This window comes from Crinia signifera, chromosome 9 (genome assembly GCF_055691185.1).
Source record: "Crinia signifera chromosome 9, ASM5569118v1, whole genome shotgun sequence".
NCBI classification, from domain to species: Eukaryota; Metazoa; Chordata; class Amphibia; order Anura; family Myobatrachidae; genus Crinia; species Crinia signifera.
In genome coordinates this window covers 7,937,296-7,961,918 of record NC_139225.1, presented here as the reverse complement: position 1 = coordinate 7,961,918, position 24,623 = coordinate 7,937,296, and the positions used below count along the sequence as shown (strand labels likewise).

Genomic DNA, 24,623 nt, shown 5'->3' with positions numbered 1-24,623 from the left:
TGGCCATGAAGTGTGACAGTGGGTACAGTACAGTCACCAATGCCATCAGAAGACACTGGCCATTATTGGCGACAGACCCAGCCTTCAGATCTATTTCTTCAGCTCCCCCCCTTATTGGAGCCAAGAGAGGTCAAAACCTGAAAGACCTCCTCATGCGCCCAAAATATGCGCCACACCCAAGGTGGTGAAGGGTGGCTTAAAAAGAAAATGGGGTGCTTTAAGTGTTTAAAATGCGTGACTTGCAGGGCGCTCATCACTGGGAGCACCTTCTGCCACCCACATTCGGGCTTGAAAATTAACATCCGCCACCAGTTAGTGTGCACCATGGATCATGTGGTGTACACGTTAAAATGCCCGTGTGGGCTCACATACGTGGGCAAGACGATACGCACATTTAGGGAGCGTATGAATCAGCACCGGTCTTCGATCCGTCTGGCCTATGCCACCTCAAGCACAGACAAACCGGTAGCAGCCCACTTTCTCAGACTGAAACATCAAGTGTCTGCTATGACATATATGATCATCGATTGGGTCCCCCCCCTCGAGAGAGGTGGTGACAGGGGCCTCTTACTCTTGAGAAAGGAAGCTAAATGGATTCTGAGGCTGGATACGGTCGCCCCTAGGGGATTAAATGAAGTTAATCCTCTGAATGTCTTTTTATAGCTTCTGCAACGTTAAATGAAGCTATTTTCCCGCTTGATCATAGGCGTCAGTAGTGCACAATGAAATATAATCTTTTTTGCATAATCTTTTTTGCTTAATACTGTGCTGCGTCTGGCACACATTTCATTTGTTTTTAAGTTATTTTCAAAGAAATATATTTTCTTAGAAAATGTATTTTTTTGAATTTTATTGTATATAAATGTGTTTGTTATTTCTGTATAATGTTTGATGTGGGTGCTCCAATATGTGGGTCTGAAATACCAAGGGTGCAGATAAGTATGCACGATTTATGTAAAAACGTTAGCCCATTTGATAATATGACGATGCGCTCCAATGGGTGGTGTGCTTCCGCGTGCCAAAGGGCGGAAGTAAGCACTATTGAGCCACTAAGTAGAAGCGCACATGAATTTAATATTATGCGTTCCAACTGGCGATACGCTTCCGCGTGTCAAAAGGCGGAAGTGATCATCTTTGAGCCCGTGATGACGAGCACAGGGTGGATGCGCGTCGGGCACGCAACAGGAGATATTGTGCTCTGACGAACGGATGTGTGTAGCGCCGCAGTTAAGTATGTTCTGATGGCCAGCTTAACATTGTATGGTAGTGTAAAGGCTACTGACCTTGTTCCCACTTGAAGTGGGAGTGTTTTCCTGATGCACACTTCCGGTTGCTTGTTATGAAACGCACGCTATGTTTATGGACACATGGTAAGAGCATAAGAATAATATTGATGTATCTTGTGATTTATCATATGTGAATGTGAGTGACAGGGATGTGATCCCCGCTCATATATCCTGAAAATATATATATATTTATTGCTTGACTAACATGTTACAGTACACTTCCTGTTGTGACTAGGGGGAGTGGTGTACCTTTGGTATAAAAGACCCACATGGAGCATGGGTAGTTGCACACTGGAGGAGGCAGAAAGGGGGTCTTGATAAAGGTCCAGCCAGGACCGAAACGTCGACCCGTACCCACTGTTATGCACATGGTGATTTGAAAGGTGGTATGTACCATTAAAAAACTTTTGCTTCAGCAAGTCCGGTGAGTGTCTCCCACTTTTCTACTCGTATATATTTGGAAGCACCCAGGATTGGGACTTTCTGGCTTCAGGCACCCCGGCAGTTGGCTCAAGGATTGGGAGAGTGCTATCCTCTACGATATGGATATATACATATATATATATATATATATATATATATATATGTATACATACATACATAAGTACATACAGTATATATACATAGAGAGAGAGAGCACTACAGTGTACACATTACAAATCTTTATTATTCTCTCTCTTACCCGTGTATATATATATATATATATATAAATTATTATAGAATTTGAAAGTAAGTCAAAGCATTCCAGGAAACATGGAATTATTTTGGTATTTTTGCACTGCTGCCACTTAAATTGCCCCATTATGTGCAGTGTCGTAGGCATTTGTGCTCTTGGCATTCCTACCTACCTGCCAATCTGCGCAAGGTCATGTGACAATATTGCCTATTGGAGCACAGACTATACAGAAAGCACAAACACATCCAAGTGTTACAAAGACTAGATACAGGAACAAGCTGGTCCGCAAACATCAAACATGTCTTAATTCATTTGCTCTTCAATAAGAGTAATAAGCGAATTCTGATTAAAACTCCATGTGTACAAGGTTTGTAACAAGAGACACTAATCAGTTTGTGGAGTACCAGTGGTGCTATAATAATGCCAATGTAATAGACTGTATCGGTGCAGGATTGGTGATAAAGCCAATGATTTAAATCTGCATGAAGTGAAAGTAAAATCAACATGGTGCGTGTAATCATACTGCAAGATATTACATTTCGGCCTTTTGGGGGGTGGGGTATTCAATATTTCTCATTATTTGCAATTTTTGAAAATAATGGAATTTGACTATTCAATCCTGGAAAACGTCCGGGATTCGAGTCTGCAGATCTGGCTTTTTGAATCCACAAAAAGCAATCTACAATCGTGGAAACGACTGCTAAATTTTCAAATTAGCAACCGTTTCTGCTGAAAAAGACGTGGATTCCCGGATCAGCGGGTTTTTTTACGATTTTCCGTTTTTTTTACAAAAAGAAAAAAAGAAAAAATATTAAAGAGATGGAATGTGAATCCCATCTATTCTTTGCGGGAATGGCTGCTATTTTGATGTATTTCCGTGGAAAGGGAACATTAAATACCCCGTAAGTCTTTTTTTTATCATTCATATACAAATTTTTTTTAATGATTTTTCCCTTGTTGTAGGTACGTGGGCACCTACCTGGGATCAGCTGTTATCTCATCTACCATTTTAGCTGGAGAGAGAGAGATCAGTACATCGGTGCAGTATTATCTGTGGCACAAGAGTGATATACCAGTGAGTATTAATGCACACAACATAGCATGGGAGGGATGTATTGTATATAGGCCATGTGTAATCACTGTGTAGTAGATTTACTGAAGCTTCTAGAAATGAAAAGAAGTGATGTTGCCCTCATCAGATTTTGTCTTTTATTTCTCTACTGCATCCCACATAATGATAAACTAGGGGCCAGATGTATCAAGCTTCAAAAAGTGACAAAATATAGAGTAAAAACAGCCAGCCAATCAGCTGCTAACCGACTTGTTACATCCTGGGTTTGAAAAATGACAGTCAGGAGCTGATTGGCTGGTTGTTTATCACTCTCCAATTTCTCACTTGTTGAAGCTTGATACATCTGGCCCAGAATCTGCTTGGTTGCTATGGGAAACATCACATGTTTTTATTTTTAGAAGCTTTTGGAAATATACCGATTTTATATTTTGTTTTTTTTTGAATTGGTACTTAAAGGAGGGCCAGTATTAGATGACTTGAGTGATGCTGTAAAAAGGCCCAGACAATTTTGGGAGAGTTGTCCCATTTATTTAAAGCGGCAATCCATTACATAGAAAAAAACAGGTTGATTTTGCCATGTAAATGATTGCCGCTTTAAAAAAAGAAAAAGAAAAGAAGAATGATGTGATTTGTAATCTGCAGCCCCCATTGTTACTGCTGTGGGGGTATGGCCAGCACTCTGAATGCTGCTGGCCATGCACCTATCCCCCTTGTCTCCGAGAACAGACGCTGTCCCTGCTCAGCCAAGCAGCGGGTAGCTGGGGTGACTCTCAATTGCACCCCCACCGCGGGACAGTGCCAGGCCAGGGTGGGATTCGGGACTGCCCCCCGCCCCCCCCCCCCCCCCCCAAAAAATAAATAAAAAAAACGGTCCTGTGAAAATCGGGACAGTTGGGAGGTATGCAAGTTTATGAAAGGCAAAGCACAGCACTTTTTTTTTTTAACTCAGTACATTTTATTAAAGGGTAAAACAATACATTTTGACAGATAGTTCAAATACAGTCATTCACAAATTACATACTGTAGAATGTAGAAAATAATCCCAAATGAAATGTAGATTAAGTAAATACACACCATAGAAAAGGTCAATGTACGATGATCAATATACTACTACGAGTGTTTTCCTAGCTTATGAAGCGGAGGAGGAACCAGGCGAAGTGAGATAGTCTGCAGTACACATCCCTCCATCCATCCTCTTTTACCGGTCTGGTTTTATACTACCTTACACAAAACAGAGACAGTCAGCTATGGCCTTTTATAAGCTGTAATAAACATGTACAAACATTATCTTCTATAGGTGATTTATATCTCTATAATTCACTGATGCTGTAACTATTCCCTTCAATGTTCGGCCACCTTAATCCTGCTGCCACCGTCTGTTTTATTGTGCTGTAGGAACTTTCTTGGTCTCCTAGCTATATATCCTGAAATGTTGAATGTGAACAATTTCTCCAGGGAGATCACTGACATTGTTCTCAGCAGATTTTACAAGAAGTTTCTTCAAAACTGGCATTTTGCGGGAAATATAATAGGATGAGAGATTCAGAAAGTGTTTTTAAAGCGGCAATCATTTACACTGCAAAATCAAACTGGTTCTGCAGTGTAAATGATTGCCGCTTTAAAAAAACCTGGAGATTTCTTACCAAATCTCTCACTTTCTGAATCTCTCCTCCTATTACATCTCACCCTTTGTATCTTTAAATAGCTTGTGTCATGTGACACATTACTTAATGACAACCGTTATGATATTTGATTTAGAATGTCTGTATTAATGACCGGTCACTAATGACTCTTTACGTTTCCGGGTAGCGTCAAACAGACAAGCTCCAACAACACATTCCTGTCTGCGCCTTTTGGGATTTCAGCATCAGGTGAGTGAATGATACAGTATATTGAATGTAATACTGTACATAGCCCAAAGATATTATTTCTCCTGAAATACTGTTCCAGGGAAGCTTCATGTGTTCGTTAACCCTTTCAGTGCCAGCGTGGCGGTGAGCGATCCTCAAAATATCCGCCAAATATGCCAGCATCGCTCACAGCCCCAAGTCAATTCATTGAAGTTTAGTTAAATACAGGTTGAGTATCCCGTATCCAAAATGCTCGGGACCAGGAGAATTTTGGATAACGGATTATTCCGTATTTCGGAATATTTTAATATTTCAATGATGTATTTTGAAGTATCTTGCATTTATGCTGTATAAACACATAATATACACACAAATATATTTTATTACCACATAAAATACACACAAACATATTTTAATTGTTCAAAAAACAAGGTTTCAAAACGTGAAACAAAATGTGTGTACTATCTCAGCACTGAATTTGAATGCCAAGCAATCATTGTCTTGCACATATATAGTGCCAGTTACATATCATGTCCCCAGTGATGCTGTTACATATGTCCCCAGTGAGTTTTTAGCAAAAAAAAAAATTTTTTTCACTTTCTGGAATGTCCGTATTTCGGAATAATTCGGATAACGGATATTCGGATACGGGATACTCGACCTGTACTGCACTCAAAAAAGAGAACATTCGCTGTGATTGGCGCCGGCATTTTTAAAGGATGTTTTGAGGAACTCACAGCAACGATGGTAATCAAAGCGTTAATGAATACATTTTAAAAAGAAGACATTGAGGATGTGATCAGGGCATTTTGTTTATATAGAGGCATATTTATCACAATCCACAAATCCAAGGAGGATGGGATGTAAATTCTGGTCTGGATTAAGATTATGATGAGTGGCGCTGCAGTTTCAGACACCCCATTGAAAATAAGCTCGCAGTAGACTGACAGGAAACAAATGTGGGGTGTCCTCTCTCTTAAGGTGCCCATACACTAGTAAGATTTATCTTCAGATCTGGCTGGTTGGAACAAAAACATGGTTATGGATGAGTGACAGTTTTCCAGCATTTCCAAGCAAATGGTCAACTGTCATTTGCTCTCATCCATAACCATGTTTTTGTTCCAACCAGACAGATCTGCATATAAATCTGTGTGTGTATGGCCACCTTCAGACCCGGCATCTGTGCCTGCCACTCACAGATAGAGAGATGTATTATTGTGGCACTTATCAAAAGTTAAAACACCCCAGCCCCCCCCCCCCCCACACTCATCAGTTCCCCCCTTGAGCACACAGGGCTTGTCGTCAGTGGCGTAGCTACGTTTTGTGCACCCCCCCTCAACGCCCCGCCGCCCCGCCGAGCACCCCTACCCCGCCGCCAATGCAAACCCCCCCTCAATCCCCCACAGCCTTACCTATCGCGCTGGTCCCGGCGGCTCCGTTCTTCTGCTGAGGACCACCAGAAAATGGCCGCCCCCATACAGCAGACAGTTTCAGAGAACTGTGTGCTATATGGGGGTGGCAATTTTGTGGTGGTCCTCAGCAGAAGAACGGAGCCGCCGGGACCAGCGCGATAGGTAAGTCTGCGGGGGATTGAGGGGGGGTTTAACTATAGCACCGCAGCCCCCGACGCCCCCACATGCACAGCGCCCCCCGCGGTGGCGGGGGCTGCGGTGCTATAGTTACGCCCCTGCTTGTCGTGCTGTGTATTTGGAGCCAGGATAGCACTGCATCTGCTGTGGAGGATAGAGCAACGCCATCTGCAGCAGTGTGTATATATTGGTTGTGTGTATGTATGTATGTATGTATGTATGTATGTGTGGTGTGTACTGTGTGTGTATATGTGTGTGTACGTGTGTCAGGGCCAGATTAGAGACCACATGGGTATGGAGCACAAAATTATCATAGGCCTCTATTGAGGAGGGAAGGAGGTGTGGCCAGTGCTGTTTGGTCATGTGGCCATGTACGCCCTCCCCCCCCACACACACACATTATCAGCTCCCTCCCATCATATTCCTAAATACATAAAACAGAATAAAATGTAATAATTTTGTTCGAAAACTAGAAATTTAATTAAAATACTTATGATTTATCTATGACAGTTTGGTCAGTTAGGCAGCTGGTCATTATAATGTTGCTATGATGGTGGACCTGTTTTTACGTGGGGCCTGGTACCACAGCTCTACCCACCCCACTGTTAATTTGACCTCGCCCTTCTGCATTCTTGTTAATATTACCGTATTTTCCAGGCCAGAAAATGGGGGCAGTTGGTCGACCGCTGGGTGCTACATTAAGAATAGCCTGGATGATGCAACTGTTTGCTTCTGTAATCACACTACCAATTTTGCTATCCTATTGCAAGTATATGATGTCCAGGTGAGGACGTTTACGCTGAGTGGAAGTGCACTTTCATACAGTATATAGAATATCATTTGATTGACTTCACTGATGAGCAGTAATTGTTGGCATATTTTATTATCCTCAGAAAAGCAAAACGATTCTTATTAAATGACAATAATGGTTAAACAGTTTGCAATAGTGTATATTGTAATATTGCTCAAATGGTACATTCTGTAGACAACCGCTCTAAAGAAATACATTTGTTAAAAATGATTTTATAGCCATTTTTACACTAGGGCATTTAACAGTTATTTAGTGTTGATTTCAACATAAGCAATTAATTTGTATTCCCCACTCTAACTTCAGTAACTGGTACATTCTGCTGGTGTTTGTGGCATTGACATTATGGTCCGTATTCAATCCCGGTCAAAATTTTCGTCAAAAATCAGCAATTTTCGACCTTTTTTTGGGGGGGGGGGGTGAATTCGATTCTCCCTATTCAATCCCAGTGCTGAGTTTTTGAGAACCTCACCCTAGAGTGGCTTTGCAACATTGCCTACCTGCCTTCCAAGAATTGGCTTGTGGAGAATCTCCCCCTATAGTGGCTGGGCAACATTCTCTACTTGCCTTCTAAGAATTGGCTGGTGGAGAACCTCCCCCTAGAATGGATGGGCAACATTCCCTACCTGCCTTCCAAGAATTGGCTGGTAGAGAACCTCCCACCACAGTGGCTGGGCAACATTCCCTACCTGCCTTCAAGAATTGGTTGGTGGAGGACCTCCCCCTAGAGTGGCTGGGCAACATTCCCTACCTGCCTTCCAAGAATTGGCTGGTGGAGAACCTCCCTCTAGAGTGGTTGGGCAACATTCCCTACCTGCCTTCCAAGAATTGGCTGGTGAAGAACCTCCCCCTAAAGTAGCTGGGCAACATTCCCTACCTACCTTCCAAGAATTGGCTGGTAGAGAACCTCCCCCTAGAGTGGCTTGGCAACATTCCCTACCTGCCTTCCAAGAATTGGCTGGTGAAGAAACTCCCCATAGAGTGGCTGGGCAACATTCTCTACCTGCCTTCCAAGAATTGGCTGGTAGAGAACCTCCCCCTAGAATGGCTGGGCAACATTCCCTACCTGCCTTCCAAGAATTGGCTGGTGGAGAACCTCCCTCTAGAGTGGCTAAGCAACATTCCCTACCTGCCTTCCAAGAATTGGCTGGTAGAGAACCTCCATCTAGAGTGGCTGGGCAACATTCTCTACCTGCCTTCCAAGAATTGGCTGGTAGAGAACCTCCCTCTAGAGTGGCTGGGCAACATTCTCTACCTGCCTTCCAAGAATTGGCTGGTGGAGAACCTCCCTCTAGAGTGGCTAAGCAACATTCCCTACCTGCCTTCCAAGAATTGGCTGGTAGAGAACCTCCCTCTAGAGTGGCTAGGTGACATTCCCTACCTGCCTTCCTAGAATTGGCTGGTAGAGAACCTCCCCCTAGAGTGGCTGGGCAACATTCTCTACCTGCCTTCCAAGAATTGGCTGGTAGAGAACCTACCTGTAGAGTGGCTGGGCAACGATCCCTACCTGCCTTCCAAGAATTGGCTGGTGGAGAACCTCCCCCTAGAGTGGCTGGGTGACATTCCCTACCTGCCTTCCAAGAATTGGCTGGTAGAGAACCTCCCCCTACAGTGGCTGGGCAACATTCCCTACCTGCCTTCCAAGAATTGGCTGGTAGAGAACCTCCCCCTACAGTGGCTTGGCAGAATTCTCTACCTGATTTGTTTAAACACTTAAAAAACATATAGAGGTATGTGAAAATCACAGTTTATTTAATAGATCAATCATAGTATAACAGTAAAATGTAATAAAAATAAAAACAGTATATAAAAAACAGGAGTTCCTGAACGTGGATGATAGTGATGATATGTCACATGGAGAGAAGTCACAATACGAGTTTATGAGGCACAGAAAGTCCCTCTTTGCAAAGATGGTTAAGTGGCACTGTATAGGTTGGTAATGTCTCACCACTGGAGGTACTCTTTAGGAGTTACACTGTTGTTATGGTCCAGTTGTTCTCACTATGATGCGGATTCACTAAGATGGAATTGCTGCTGGTGAAATTACCGCTGGAGGAAGATCGATGGACTACTTGGATCCTTGTTTGCTTGTCCTCGCCAGATCGTGGTGGTATGAAGAAACATTTATCCAAAATGTTATGAAGGCTAAAGATGGAGGTCCCAAATCAATGATGAAATGAAGACCTGTGCTGGTAGTTGTGACAATCTCTCTTATCCAAGGCTACGAATGGATGACTATGCAAATCATACATTCGCAGCTGTATGGGTGATTGCGGCGGCCGAATAAAGCAGCCTTGCAACTTAACCAGAATAAGGGCCAAAAGCAATGATTGATCTATCAAACCCTTGCAAGCAATGGGGGCATGTATCATAAGGGTGGAATAACAATGTACCCAGGCAAATATATAAATACATATAGCCATATTCTGAGTAAGGCTAGTTATATTGTTAAACAAACTGCTGTTCTGTTCTCAAATGCACATATTGTACTTTTACTGAACAATACATTGACGTGTTCTGTGCTCAGTTGTTGATTGTTTCCAGTCAAGTTTTTCTGAAGCCTCGGACATACTGTTAAACACATTTTATTTCTATGCAGAGAACTATGGAAGAAGAGTGGATTCTGAGAACCTTGACGTTTATCGGCTGTGGAGTATCGCTGTGCGCACTTATTGTAACTTTCATTCTCTTCCTCGTTGTTGGGTAAGTAGCCCATTGTTGCAGCTTTAATAACATTGTGACCATTATTCTGCAAGGTGCCAGTACAATATATTAAACTTGTACAATGTTAAGTGACAAAACAAATGTAACCAAATGACAATGGGGCTTTGATAAGGACATTGTGTACTGGGGCAGCAGGGGGCCCATATCATTCTATCACAAAGATTTAGAGGTTAATGTATGATGAGTTGACAGCAATTGTCAGGGACACTGGGAAGGGAAAGGGGTGAATATTTTTCTGGGCCCAAGCATGTTGGAGGGGAGGCATGGAGTGCTGCACCTCTCCAGTGCTCGGACTCTGTTCAGCTCTCAACAGCCCTGGCTATCACATCAATGTCTATGGCACCATTGATTTAAAAAGATGCAATTGCTTGTACAGATAGAGCACCTGTCATTTGAGTGGGTCCTGGCGATTCTATCGGCAATCGCCAGTACCTGCTATCAGGCAGAAGGGGGCACGTGTGCCCCATTATGTCAGAGCCCTCCGCTGCTCCCATGTCGGTCTCCACAGCTCCCCTGCAATCCCCCCTAACCCTGCCTGACTCCCTAAAGCGAAAACGGGCAGGGATTCCGCTCCCTGTCGACGAAGAGATGTGGACGCACGTGCGTGTGAGACGCTCGCGCGTCCCCATCAGATGTAGCGCCTCCACCAGTTCTCACCAGTGGAGGGGATCTGGCGAGGGCTGCCACTGAATGAGAGGCCCTCCATTTGTATATGTGAAGTGGCAAAGGCACACGATATTTACACATCTATTTCAGTAAATTATTCACACAGACTACGCCATATTTTCCTAGTCTCGTTAAAGTTCCGGTAGAACCATTTTTTTGTTTGTTGGGAAGTCCTCTCACACCCATGGAAGAGTGGCTGCACCTCTTGCATCCCGCTAGCTTTCTAGTGATGCAGGCAGGATGAAGAATTCACACTAGCATAATATCCCTGTCCCCTGCCAATAGACCTGCAAATTGTGGCATTTTTTGGGTTTTGGTCAAATGATGGGCAGCCTGGCTCTGCCCCATGCATTGGCAAGATGTCTCTCCTCTCTGGGCTTCATCCTACAGAGGAGATCTTAAGCGTTGGCAAGTGTGGTTTACACTCACGTACAACAAATTCAACAAAAGTTGTTTTTGCACATGATCAGAAAATCTATCCTAATACATCTCTGGAGAGGGAATTTTTAGAGGGGGAGAAGGGTTTCTACGCCTTTAAGATAAGGAGGTCCCAACCCGCGCGAGGGATAACACGCTACTCATCCCAGAAAGATGCGGCGCACACTGCATCATAAACATTGCTTAAATAAGTCTCTTCACCTCCATTTTATATCTAATTCTGATTTCCAGGAGGGCCAGGCTGACATTTTAATATCTGGAGATTGGGAGGGATAAATAAAATTGCTTGTTTGGTCAACACATCAACTAAACGGCCTCTTATGTTTCGGGAGCAGATAAGAAGGTTGCTTTACTGTCTGCATATCCTGTAACATTCCTCTTGGCTCAGCATTATGTTTGTATGACTATCGGTCATTTTTCTGAAGCTGATTGGTCAAATCCCGCCAACACGTTTCTCCAACAATCGCCAGAGAGTAGTGGGGTGGTTGCTATTGCCTATAGATTCTTTCAACTTCTTTTAGAATACTCTGTTTCCCAAGGTGACTTCACCAATTCCGAATCTGCAGATAGACCTAAGCGCCACATACACTGCAGCGACTTTTCCCCTTGGAGAACTCACATTCAATGCTCCTTGAGCTGATATATTGCATGCAATCCAGCCGAGCCTGCCCGGCTCAGAAGCAATCCTGAAGATTGCTTCTGCTACAGGGGCAACACAGAGGATCCGGTGTGGTGCACACCGGAGTGCAAATTGAATCGGAACCCCAGAGGTGGAGCTAATTACTTCACTTGTGATTCTGTGAGGAGACCTGGAAAATGTTAACTGTTGGTAGCTCTGATGGACTGGAGTTGGCTACCCCAGGTCTAGATAGTCAGTAAGTCTAGCCCAAAAGGTAGACATTCAGCAGTGAAGAGTGGAGGAGTTTCCTATATCAGCAAATCAGCTACTTCCTATCATTTTATAGAAGGTACTCTCTATATATGCTATATCAAAGCTGATGGTATACGGTCCCTGGATCAACAATGTCTAGGTTGATAGTCACTAGGTTGACCGCTTATGGTCAACAGTGACTAGGCCGACACCTGGAAATGGTCGACATATATAGGTCGGCATTGACCGGCAATGTTGACCTATGGTAGGTTGACTATTTTCCATTTTCATATGTTGACCTAGTGACTGTCAACCTAGAAATTGTCGACCCATAATACCGTACACAAAGCTGATTGATTGATATGGGAAATGGTGTCTTCTTCACTCTTCACCCATTGGGCAACCTTTAAGCTCCTTTGCATTGCCACTGCCCATCCGGCGTGTCCAATCGTCTTCTTCACCCTTCACCTGTTGAGCAGCAGCCTTTAAGCTCCTTTGCATTGTTACTGCCCATCTGTGGTATCCAGTCGTCTTCTTCACTCTTCACCTGATGGGCAGCAGCCTTAAAGCTCTTTTGCATTGCCATCACCCACTAGGTGAAAAGCTCAGAAGACGCCTTATAGGCCCATGCCTTTTTTTTAATTCAAAAGCAGGGTTTTTTCATACTTTACTATCCAAGTGGGCATAAAGTGAGATTATAATAGTATGCCTGCAGCATGGTGAGCAAAGCGGCACACTGATACGGTCCATGTAAACATTGACACAAAAAAACATAAAAAAATGACATTATTAATTTGGGCCTTTACCATGTGGACCTTTTTCACATGTGGACCTTTTGACTGTTGAGCAATAGTGATGAACCTAATTACCGTTGACCCTATTACACATAAATAAGTAGAAGTAGATTTTGATTGGTTGATATGGGCAACATCCCATCTTAGTAAATTTACCCGGTAGAATCCTGTGTGTTGCTCCTCTGCGTAACCTATTTGGCCTTTGACTCTGACTGTTCTCCTGATAGGACATAGAGGTATTTGTTTCCTTCACTTATCTTTGTTTCTTACCTTGAATGACCACCAAATTTACTCTCATTTCAGGGTTCCAAAATCAGAGAGGACAACTGTTCACAAGAATCTGATATTTGCTCTGGCAGCAGCTGAGGCTTTACTAATGTTCAGCGAGATGGCAAAAACGAATGAGGTTAGTTCTTAATTAGGAAATGAGACAAATAGGGCTCTGACGCTGAAAACACTTCTTTGTCTGTAACATATTTTGTAAATACTTTATGAGGGTATCCTATTGTCCCCAATCCATTTTTGTCCCTCACAAAATGGCTACCCCCTTACAGCAGACCATTTTTGAGCATCCTTAAAAACGGCTTGCTGTTAGGGTGCAGCCATTTTGTGACGGACATTTTTCAGAAGGAGGCTGAGCCAGGAGGAGCTCCGGGACGCAGGCTAGTAAATCTGCGGGTCCCGACTCCTGGCCACAGCAGATGCAGCGGCATGCCAGTGTCCCAGCCACAGCCCATCACGGAGGGGTCTTAACGGGGGGGCTGAAATTTTCCCTGGGGGTGGGGGGGAGGGGAATCATTTATTGTTATGCCACTGTTCTAAAGTGAACCTGTGATTTCTCTATGGCTTGTTTACTCAGGCCTCTGTGAAAGATGAGGTTGTTCAGATGTGATACTGTATGTTCTGCTTTTGTGCATTGTTCAAGAATGAAACGGATGCATGTAAATGTATGAAGTATATACACCCATACTATAAGGTGAGAGCTACAGGGGTAAATGATGCTTAAAACAAGGACAGATTGGTTCGTCTGCAGCTGCTATTATACCCAGTCTTCCAGCAAGTGATTGAAGAGCAGTTTGCAGTATTTTTGTAGCATAAAACCTAACCCCGTGTATGACTTTTTCCTCTTATCTTCCTCTTATCTCATTCAGCATGTACAAGTTATTTTTCATATCTCACTTCTATCTCTGTCTGCTGCACAAATGTAATGTGACATACTGTACTGGGAGAGGTATTTTATATGTGCTGCAAAGTAAACTATAAACTAACTTTTGTTACTCTTCATGAAAATCTTTAAAGAAAATATGCAAATTAGTTGACAATAAGCAATTCATATACAGTATATAGCATACCTCCCAACTTTTGTAAGCATGCAATCGTGACCTGGCGCACCAATGGTGCGCTTGGCCCGAAAAAATGGGATAAAGCTATGGGGTGGGTGTGGCCTCAGTTGGAGGGGGCGTGTCCTTGCACAGCGCTGCCTGACCAGCTGGGCAGGCCCCGGCTCTCTCCCTGTTCGCAATCCCTCCCTTCCTGCACTGACGACATACCGTACACACGGGATCTCATCAGTGATCACCCATCGGCAATGACCTCTGGCTTCCCTCAACTGCCAGGGGCGCACACAGGGAGGGGGGGATCTGAGTACACAGAAACCCCTCCTGACAGTCTGTGATGAGACAGTCCATATCTACAGTGACTGCTGAAGTTGCAATCAGAGCTGCCGGTGAATCTCTGTGTTTTGCAAAGCACAGGAGACCACCGTCAGGAGCTGGAAGGCAGCAGGGTGCAGCAAGGTGGCAAACATCAGAGAAGAGGAAGGGCTACATCAAGATGTCCCAATAATGAAAAAGCCTACTAACTAGACTGTCTCCTAATCCAGAAAACACAACGTCAGACATTAAAGGCAGCACTTCTGTAAAGAAGACCATATCTGACTGGTATTGGTAAAACTGTTGACCCACACCACAGATTTATTGATTGGTGGATTTGTATTATGCAGTAGCACCTCATTCTCCGGTATGGATAGCCCTTTGCACTTTGCCTCCTTTAGCTGTTTGTTAGAATATCCCTGTCACAGCCCGAGTACTAAGACAGGTATATTTATCATCCAAGTGTCTGGCAAGACTGTCCCTGCATTCCAAAGCATTCTTCCATCAGCACTGTGTGCTAGAAAAGAGAAAATGTAGGCAGCGCTTGTGTAAAATAATATAGACAATTTATTTAAAATACAGAGTTAATACTGTTGTGGCCAGCAACATAGACAAGACTTACACACATGAAACACACAATCTCCTATATTTACTCTGTGGTAAGGGTTAATATGCATGCATGCTGTCCTTGTGACGGATTAATACTTGTAAATTTTGTTATCCAACTTGATGTTAATAAAGTTCACAGTCCCCCACTCATGTGCACATATTAGTGGTTATTAGTCGGTTAGTAAATACTTGCAGGTGGGGGTTCGGCTGCCAGTCCCCAATATTGTTCCCCGACCGCTGGTGCTTATCCAGATTGTTGCGGTCTTGTCAAGGAAAAGGTATATGGTACCGGTCTTTGTGCTGCCAGAACGCTCCCCGTATCATTCTCTACGCGTTTCTCCGCCTTTTCAAGATCAGCGGCTTCCTCCACCTCCTGAGGAAGTGTACTATATATATATATATATATATATATATATATATATGACTTCATCGATCAACTAAGAATGACTGACATCTCCACCAGCCGAGTTTACCTAGCCACCATGGACGTGAACTCACTATAAACGGTGATACCTCACTCTGATGGCCTCCGAGTCCTACGTTCTAAACTGGATGAACGATCAGTACTCACACCTCCGACCGACTACCTGGTTGAATTGGCCGACACCATCCTGCATTGCAACCACTTTGCCTACCAGAAACAGTACTACATCCAGGTGTCCGGTACCTGGCACCCTCCTATGCAGGCTTATATATGCTCGACTACGAGAATGAACACATCTTACCCCAGTATCGTGAACAGATCAGATTCTACAGGAGATTTATAGATGACGTCTTCCTGCTATGGGCAGGCACACCAGATGAATTCTCCAACATGGTCAAAACCCTGAACTCCAAAGACCACCCCATAAAATTCACACATCTTATCGATGGTGAATCGATTAATTTTCTCGATATCAAGGTTCAAATAATCAATGGCAAATTACAAACAAGTCTTTACCGCAAGGATACAGACAGGAATACGCTTCACACTTCAAGCCAGCATCCACCAGCTTTAAAAGAACACCTCCCGATTTCGCATTACATGCGAGTCATGCGGAACAATAGACATCACCCAAATGGAACCCCAACTGCATGAAATGACTGAAAGATTCAAGCAACGAGGATACTCAAGAACCACACTCGACCGATGCCTGATCAAGAAATAATATGAGCAAACCCCGAATGACTACACAGACGCCCAAACCCAAAAGGATGGTCTTTGTAAATAAATATGACCATGCCTCTGCTACCATTCAACAAAGCCTCAGAAAGCACTGGCCGATTATAGCCTCAGACCACACCCTTAAGATGCATAACTTTGGGCCCCCCATGGTGGCCTTCAAGAAGGGACCAAACTTGAAGGAGCTTCTCATGCGCCCAACTATGAGCCCCCAGACTGACACCAACACCACCTGGTTATACTCTAAAAGACCGGGTTGCTTCAGATGCACCGGCTGCACAACCTGCAACAGCCTCACACCGGGCTCAACCTTCCCACATCCCCAAACTGGTCGACCAATAAAAATTAAATACCGTCTACACTGCAATATGGACCACGTAATCTACCTTTTAAACTGTCCTTGCGGCCTAGCCTACGTAGGCATGACTACCAGGAAATTCCGGGAAAGAATGGCGAATCATCGCAACTCCATCAGGAGCGCACTTGAACTCAAGAAAGCCGAACTACCCATACCACGCCACTTTTTGTCAGCAGGACACCAGAACTCTAGTCTACGCTGTCGTATCATTGACTGGGTACCCCCACCCCCCCGTGGAGGAGACCGAGGACTGACCCTGAGAAAATTGGAAAGCAAGTGGATCCACAGGTTGGACACCTTAGCCCCCAAGGGACTTAATGAGAACAATCCCCTTTCCATTTTCCTGAGATGAACGATACCTGAACTTACCTGTATTAGAGTGTTTTTTTGTCAAATAACCTATGTACATGCCTCTCCCTTCTTCTTTTTTACTTCTTGGCTTCTCTGCTGTTGTTTTTGATACTTTTTGTCTTCTATTTTCTACATTTTTATTTTTATTTTCTACATTTTATTTTTACTGCAGCCTCAGCATGAATTGTCCCCCTTGTTGTGTACGATTAAGTGACGCCTCAGGACCCACAGCCTACCTATCTAAAAATTAATATTAATATTAATACCCATATAGCTAATATAAAGAACGCAACACCCCACTAAATATAGAGCACTTGATACACCCTTATCCCCACCATTTATCCCACGCACCTTATATCACCCACCGTCACCCAGTAGCCTCATTAACCTTAACACCCATCGGGTCCACGAGCACAGGCACACAGATGCATCCACATTATCTCATATGCACATCTATGAGTTTGTGCATGTGTGTTTTGTGTGCATCTGTCCCCGTGCACTTAGCAATACTGGCACGACTGCACTAATATATAACACCCCCAACTTCTATCCCCAGCACTGGATAGTATGACCCTCATCAATCACTGCACCCCCAGAGCACTTAGGTTCATGTGTACATATGCATCCGCGTCGCCTCATGTGCGCTTCCACTGGTTTGTGCATATGTGTTTGTTTGCGGGTGTATCTGTGCCCATGTACCTGGCGAGCACTGTTATCATCACACTGTCACTACTATCTATTCCCGTTAATCACATAATCACACACACTAATTGAATTATCACCCAATCACGTCACCACGTTAACTCACGTTAACCCCTGTCTCCCTGGTAAACACCACCCATCTGTCCGGCTTTATACCTCGCGCTACTGACAGCGCTACATGGTTTATAAACACAGTCGCATTAACAGCATATAACCCCACAGGGTTTGCCTTACATTAGCGATAACCCCAATACCGCATTACTGCATACCATGTTCAATTGACCCTATTAACAGTGATCGCGCACAGCTCCGGCTAACCCGGAAGCTGTGCGTTCCAAATGTGCGTTCCAGCGGCCGGCTCTCGGCCGCTGAACTTCCGGTTTCACCGGAAGTCGTATAGCGCTACACAGACCTGTGTCTGTGGCGCTTTCCAGCACTTAACCCCACACTCAGGTATAAATAGCCGGACAGGAGGGCAGTTGGATTAGCCTGCTGACCCTATCCTGCACCAGGCTGATACCCACGCCGTTGACTGAATGCGAGTTTGATGCAAAACGTAACTATGTCAATTTTTTCCAGTTTAAATGTATGTTTTCTCTTTTCAGCTTATACATGCATTTACTGACTGTAACCTTTGTATGCTATAGGCTCCTTGATAAAGGTCCATGTTGGGACCAAAACGTCGGAGCATACATACTCTTAAGTATATTGCCTTACTGCACCTATTGGATTAAATCATCTTTTTATATAAATCACAAGGCTGATTTGTGATTTTGGAGAGTGCTCTGCTTCCACACTGAGTGTGGATCCTGGACTATTTGTTTGGTACATGCATTTGCATGCACCTTTGCCGGGCACCCCAAGTGTTGCTTTGTTGGGTGAGAGTGCGGTCTTTCCAGATATCTATATATATATATATATATATATATATATATATATATATATATATAGATACAGAAGTACCAACACACTCGCCATTCCTAAGAATGGGGTGCAAACAGCACCCACATCCCAGGGTGGGGTGCAGTGGCCTGTGACCACACACTCTAGTAAATACAAACACAGGGGGCCCAGCACTCACTACAACAAACTAACTCACCTTAACATTCAAATAATCAATTAAATAAATAATGGGGTTTTAGTTCATGAATTGATCAATGCATTTAAGCTTGCAGCCCATCGCCAAGGGACCCCATTTCACTGCAAGTCCTACACTAACAACTGATTATATATATATACATATATATATATAGACAGCAAGGTTCCCCAACTCCCACCGGACGCCAGGAAACAGACACTGCAGCACTTTTTAAGCAAACAGTGAAATTTATTGTAATGCCCCATCGTTTCGGGGTTTCCCCCTTTTATCAAGAGGCAATACTGTGCCTCTTGCTTGATAAAAGGGGGAAACCTCGAAACGAGCCATTGGGGCGTTGCAATAAATTTCACAGTTTGCTTGAGTGCTGCAGTGACGTGTCTGTTTCCTGGCGTCCGGTGGGAGCTGGGGAACCTTGCTGTCTACAGATTTTGACAAAAGGCACGCAGCCTGTGAACTATTCGTGGTGAGTGCTGGTCCGTTGGCTGTATATATATATATATATATATATATATATACACACACACTTATTCCTCATCTATTAGAAGCTATTTTCACAAAGTTATATGTTCCCCCCCCCCATTCAAAAAACAGAAGTAATGCATTGTCCTAAACCGTCCTACATGGACAACAGAAGCGAAACCTACTGGGGCAGAAGACGCACAACCTAAAGGGGCAACAAAGTTACATTTTCTGATACATTTTCCGATATGGTGCAAGGTTTCAGCTTAATGCCACCGCCATACTGTATGAAATGTCATTACCTGATGCTATGATTCCTGTCCCTTAGATACGTGTCAGGTGTTTACATTTCAATGTCACTTTATAGTAAATACCGCTATAAGCGATTTGCTGTGTTTCCTATGTAAAGGGAGTTCTGATTGGTGCCTTTCCCAATGTCTTAGGTTGTCTGCATCACAGTCACAGCTTGTCTCCATCTCTTCTACATGGCGGCCTTTGCATGGATGTTGGTGGAAGGTTTATTGTTGTGGAGTAAAGTTGTTGCAGTGAACATGAGCGAGGACAGAAGGATGAAATTTTATTATATTACTGGATGGGGTGAGTAGGTTTTACTCTGCCTTGAGAAGTGGTTTAATCATAGCAGCATGCTGTGCCCACAGAGCGCATTTCACTAATGACTAAAAACTGAAGAAGTTCCCAAACAGACTGAAGAAGTTACCAAACAGACTGAAGAAGTTCCCAAACAGAATGAAGAAGTTCCCAAACAGACTGAAGAAGTTCCCAAACAGAATGAAGAAGTTCCCAAACAGACTGAAGAAGTTCCCAAACAGACTAAAGAAGTCCCCAAACAGACTGAAGAAGTTCCCAAACAGAATGAAGAAGTTCCCAAACAGACTGAAAGAAGTTCCCAAACAGAATGAAGAAGTTCCCAAACAGACTGAAGAAGCTCCCAAACTCCACAACTACCGCTAAGGGGGGAAATTTACTAACAAAAATCTGCATTAAATAGGCATATTCATATAAAAAAATATGCCTCTTTTTTTTTTTATGCGTATTCATATTTTCGGCATTTACTATGCCGAAAATACCGCAATTCGCATTCATGTCACATTTGTATTTGTGAATACGAATGTATACGACATCGAAAGAATACGAATAGGAATCACCATTCAAAAGAATAGCAATTCCTAATTTACTTAGCGGCCGTATATAATATATGGCCGATAATTAGTGGGATGCGGCCGCTAATTGCCAGTAAAATAAGTCTGGAAATTACACTTTATTTTTCAGGTGTATTTGGCTTTAGTCTGCACGGATCAGTCAGATCCATGCATGCTTCAGTGTGGAGCCCCCCCCCCCTCCCCACGGGCATAACCACCCAAAATACGGGGGGGGGGAATGAATAGGGGTCCCCCGTATTTTGTGAACCAGAACCAGGCCCAACCAGCCAGCAGGGTAATGCCACAGCCGGGGGACACTTATTATATAAGGTCCCGCAGTTGAATCATTAACCCCCTGACCGGTCAGCTGGTCCCCCACTCCCTGCCCGTCTCCCTGAAGCAGAGGCGGGCAGGGAAAGCGATCCCCACCGCCGCACTGTGCCGTGCTGACGCGGACATGTGTGAGACGCCTCTCCGCCAGACTGCGCCAGCTCAGGGAATCAGCTGTGTGGACACGTGATCCCCATATATCATTTCCTGTATTTTAATGATATATCTGTCTTCTCTTTCTCAGGCCTGCCAATCATTATTGTAAGCGTGACCTTGGCAACATCTTTAAATAATTACGTTGCGGATAGTCACTGTTGGCTGAATGTTCAAACGGACATCATCTGGGCATTTGTTGGGCCTGTTCTCTTCATACTAACGGTATGTACTTTCTGTTGAACACCTATCTATTGGTCAATAAGAATACAATTTCTGTTTTGCCACTTCAGAGTCCATGCACCTATTTTACGTATACAATAAAAAAAATGTTCTCTTTTTGGGCTTTAAGAGTATTTTAGTAGTATTCAATCACTTCTCAACTTAACAGTACACTCTGAGGAAATACATCTACCCAGGGCAGCCGAGAGGTGTGCCAGGCCCTGGTAAAAGTTTGGGGCAAAATGTTTTAGGTAGGGTGAAAAAACACTCTAAAGTCATCCCTCACCCCCCCGCCCCCACCTCAGCAGCAGCAGCACACACCTACAGCATGTGCTGTGCTGACAGCAGGCTCAGCATGAGCTCTCATGCTGTCAGTGAGACTCTTATGCTGAGCCTGCTGTAAGCACAGGTGTGTGCTGCTGCTGCTGCTGCTGCCTGAGAGGGACGGAGGGGGAAGGTGTGGGAGGGAGGAATGGACCAGGGCCCCGGCCGGGCCCCTCCAGCAAGCAAGCCTGGACCCGGGTATTTAGAACCTAGCCCCATTGCAGCACAGAATACAGACATTTAGGGGGAAAGATGTGTATTCTACTTCACATGTGATGTTGCTATGGGGACCAATCAGATCCTGTCTACTATCTTCTAGAGGGTGCTAAATAAATAACAAGTAGATTCTGTTCGGTTTCCCAATAAGTGACTATTATTGGCTGGCCTCTGAGACATATACTATATATTATATATGACATGTATACAGACTAGATTTGATTTACAATTGATGTTTTATTGTTGCGATATCTCTAAAATACATTAGAAAGATATATATTTTTTAAGATTATTCTTATACTAATATACTATGTGTTATGTTTTATGATACATTTATATCCCTGAAATAATTACAATTAATTTACATTGAGTTACAACAGTGCCATCTGATGTTGTTCTCTACATTCTGTGTAACACATGTACTATGGAAGGTTTTGGGGATTATTGCATACACGCAGTAGCTAATAAATAAATAACTCAACTATTCGAGTCTCCCGACCTGGCAAAGCTTCAAATGGGCACTGAAAACCCAAATATTCATCAAAGTGTATCCTTCCACTTTGTCCTGAGGCTGCTCCTCCAACCTCCTGCCTCATACCCTGACCATCTCTGCTTTGCTTACATAATGCCATCAGACCACCTCCTTCTTGCTTGCACCTCAAGTCATTTGTCTGTTGCCCTTCCCACTAGATTGTTAGCTCCTCAGAGCAGGGCCTTCTCACATTTCACTTACAGCTCTCTCCTACGCAAGGACCATCTTTGCTCGCACACTCTCCTGCTGGTAAAGGCTCATCCTTATCTATGGCCACCAGCCCCTAGTAGTAGAATTGTGGTGCTCTTTGTTACCTGTACTCTATTTTTTAGATTTATTTGATGTAATGTTAAGTTCTGTCTCCCTGTACTGTTCTGTTGTATGCCCTCTGTACTGCTCTCCGAAACACGTGTAATAATAATATGTGAACACTGAATCGGCTAACTTCATACTTACCTACTTTGCTGCCCCTTTGGGAAGAGGCAGCCTAGTCAATGCATAAGGGGCATAGTTGGTGGAAGATTGGCTGCTCGGAGGAAGTAGTGGCACAATTGCATCTATATGGCTCCACCCCCGCTATATATTGCTTCTCAGCTTATAGGCATCGTAAAGCGGGGGCATATCAAGTCATCTGTTCCCCCTTAGTCTGCCCACTTGTGCTCCATAAGTGGGTGGCCAAGGAGGGTATGTGGAGAAATCCAGGGGCTGGAAGGTGATATTGGAGCACCTTCAGCAAGGGTAACTGTCTTTTTCAAGACATTTAAGCAATAAACACAGTACCTTAAGATGCCAGCATCCTGTGACCACCAAAGAGCACCAAAGATAATGTGTTCTTTGGTTGTTCTGGATTGAGTCCAGTGTTTCCAAGCAGAATCTCTTTGTCAGCTACCCAGTGCACACTGGTCCATAGTGAAGGAGCAGTGGAAAATAGCTAACACTCCCCAGGAAATGTTGCAGCACATGTCTAAGTCACCAGATCTAGACCTAAATGTCAGGTTGATTAGATTGCAGCTGGATATGTTGTTTACTTGGCTCTATAAATGGGTCTGCTTACGCCCAAATTTGTCACTTTTTTATTGGAGTGTCACAGTGTTGTTCAGCTGTACTGTACCTAACCCAGTTCACCTGTATCTAGTTATTTCCCAAAAAAACTTACTCTGGTTTGGAGTTAGTGTGTAGACTCTTGCTTACATCCGCTACCCTCCTATCAACGTGTAGGCATCTGGCAATAAGTTACGTTGACCCTATTTCATAACTGCCTTTGTCTTGTTTCCTTTTTCCTTTACCATTGATTGATATGAAGTATTTTGTATATAGTGGCCCAAAGTTACATTGTGTTATATTTAAGATTTTTTTTGGCCAAGATGTTGCATTATATTATATGGTACTTGTTTCCTAGCACGGCCACAATCGCGGGCATCGGGTGTAATTTTTAGTGGTCTGCGACGCGACCGACGCGATGCCCCCGATTTTCCCATTGAAATGCATTGAAAAAAGTTAATATCGCGTTCGTTTGCGTCATATGCGGCTAAAAAAAGCTTAAATGGTCCAGACGCGATGCCCCCGATTTCCCCATAGGGAACAATGTTAAATGCCTCAATTTAGCCACGATGCCCCCGATTTCCCATAGGAATCAATGTTAAATGGCTCAATTTACCCAAATCATCATAGGGAACAATGGTAAATGGGCCAGAAAACCCCCAAAAAAACCCTTAACAGTGAAATGTCCCCCCAAAAGTAGTTGACGCCACCCCACGATCAACGCGAACCCGAAGCGTGGTGAGCGCAGCGAGCCCGCGAGGGGCGGCGGTACGCGTCCTCCGACCTTTTCATACCCCCACTATCCACGTCGGCGTGGAGTTAAGAATAGAATAGTGTGGCAAGCGCAGCGAGCCACCGAGCCCGACGTGGATAGTGGGGGTATGAAAAGGTCGGAGGACGCGTACCGCCGCCCCTCGCGGGCTCGCTGCGCTCGCCACGCTTCGGGTTCGCGTTGATCGTGGGGTGGCGTCAACTACTTTTGGGGGGACATTTCAGTGTTCAGCTGTGTTTTTTGGGTTTTCTGGCCCATTTCCCATTGTTCCCTATGATGATTTGGGTAAATTGAGCCATTTAACATTGATTCCTATGGGAAATCGGGGGCATCGCGGGTAAATTGAGGTATTTAACATTGTTCCCTATGGGGAAATCGCGGGCATCGCGTCGGTACCATCGCACCCGATTTTTTAGTGCATGCGATGGCCGCGATGCCCCCGATTTTTCCTCACGATGCCCACGATCAAGATCTTTGTGGCCGTGCTAGGAAACAAGTACCTATTATATTATTTAATTCATATATTTATAAACTTTAAGACAAAATTAGGAATATGTATCAGTGATTTTTCCCATACTTCTTGCAATTACTAAAAGTTCACAACACATTTGTTGGCAAGCTGCTCCATCAGATTGTGATGTCACTCCGATGCCAAAAGGAAAAAACATTTTTGTATCCCAATTGCACACGGGCCCTTATTCAGTTCT

At 44.0% G+C, this 24,623-nt stretch overlaps 1 protein-coding gene across 1 annotated transcript in view; it reads left to right on the top strand.

Moving 5' to 3' along the window:
- ADGRD2 (adhesion G protein-coupled receptor D2) overlaps window positions 1-24,623 on the top strand; it is a 170,831-nt gene that overhangs the window by 51,334 nt on the left and 94,874 nt on the right. The window contains exons 12-18 of the mRNA XM_083160480.1: window positions 2,926-3,037; window positions 4,844-4,905; window positions 7,131-7,257; window positions 9,881-9,984; window positions 13,078-13,180; window positions 19,610-19,763; window positions 20,901-21,034. Of these exons, the coding sequence (XP_083016606.1) occupies window positions 2,926-3,037; window positions 4,844-4,905; window positions 7,131-7,257; window positions 9,881-9,984; window positions 13,078-13,180; window positions 19,610-19,763; window positions 20,901-21,034 (796 nt within the window). The remainder of the gene's footprint in view (window positions 1-2,925; window positions 3,038-4,843; window positions 4,906-7,130; window positions 7,258-9,880; window positions 9,985-13,077; window positions 13,181-19,609; window positions 19,764-20,900; window positions 21,035-24,623) is intronic.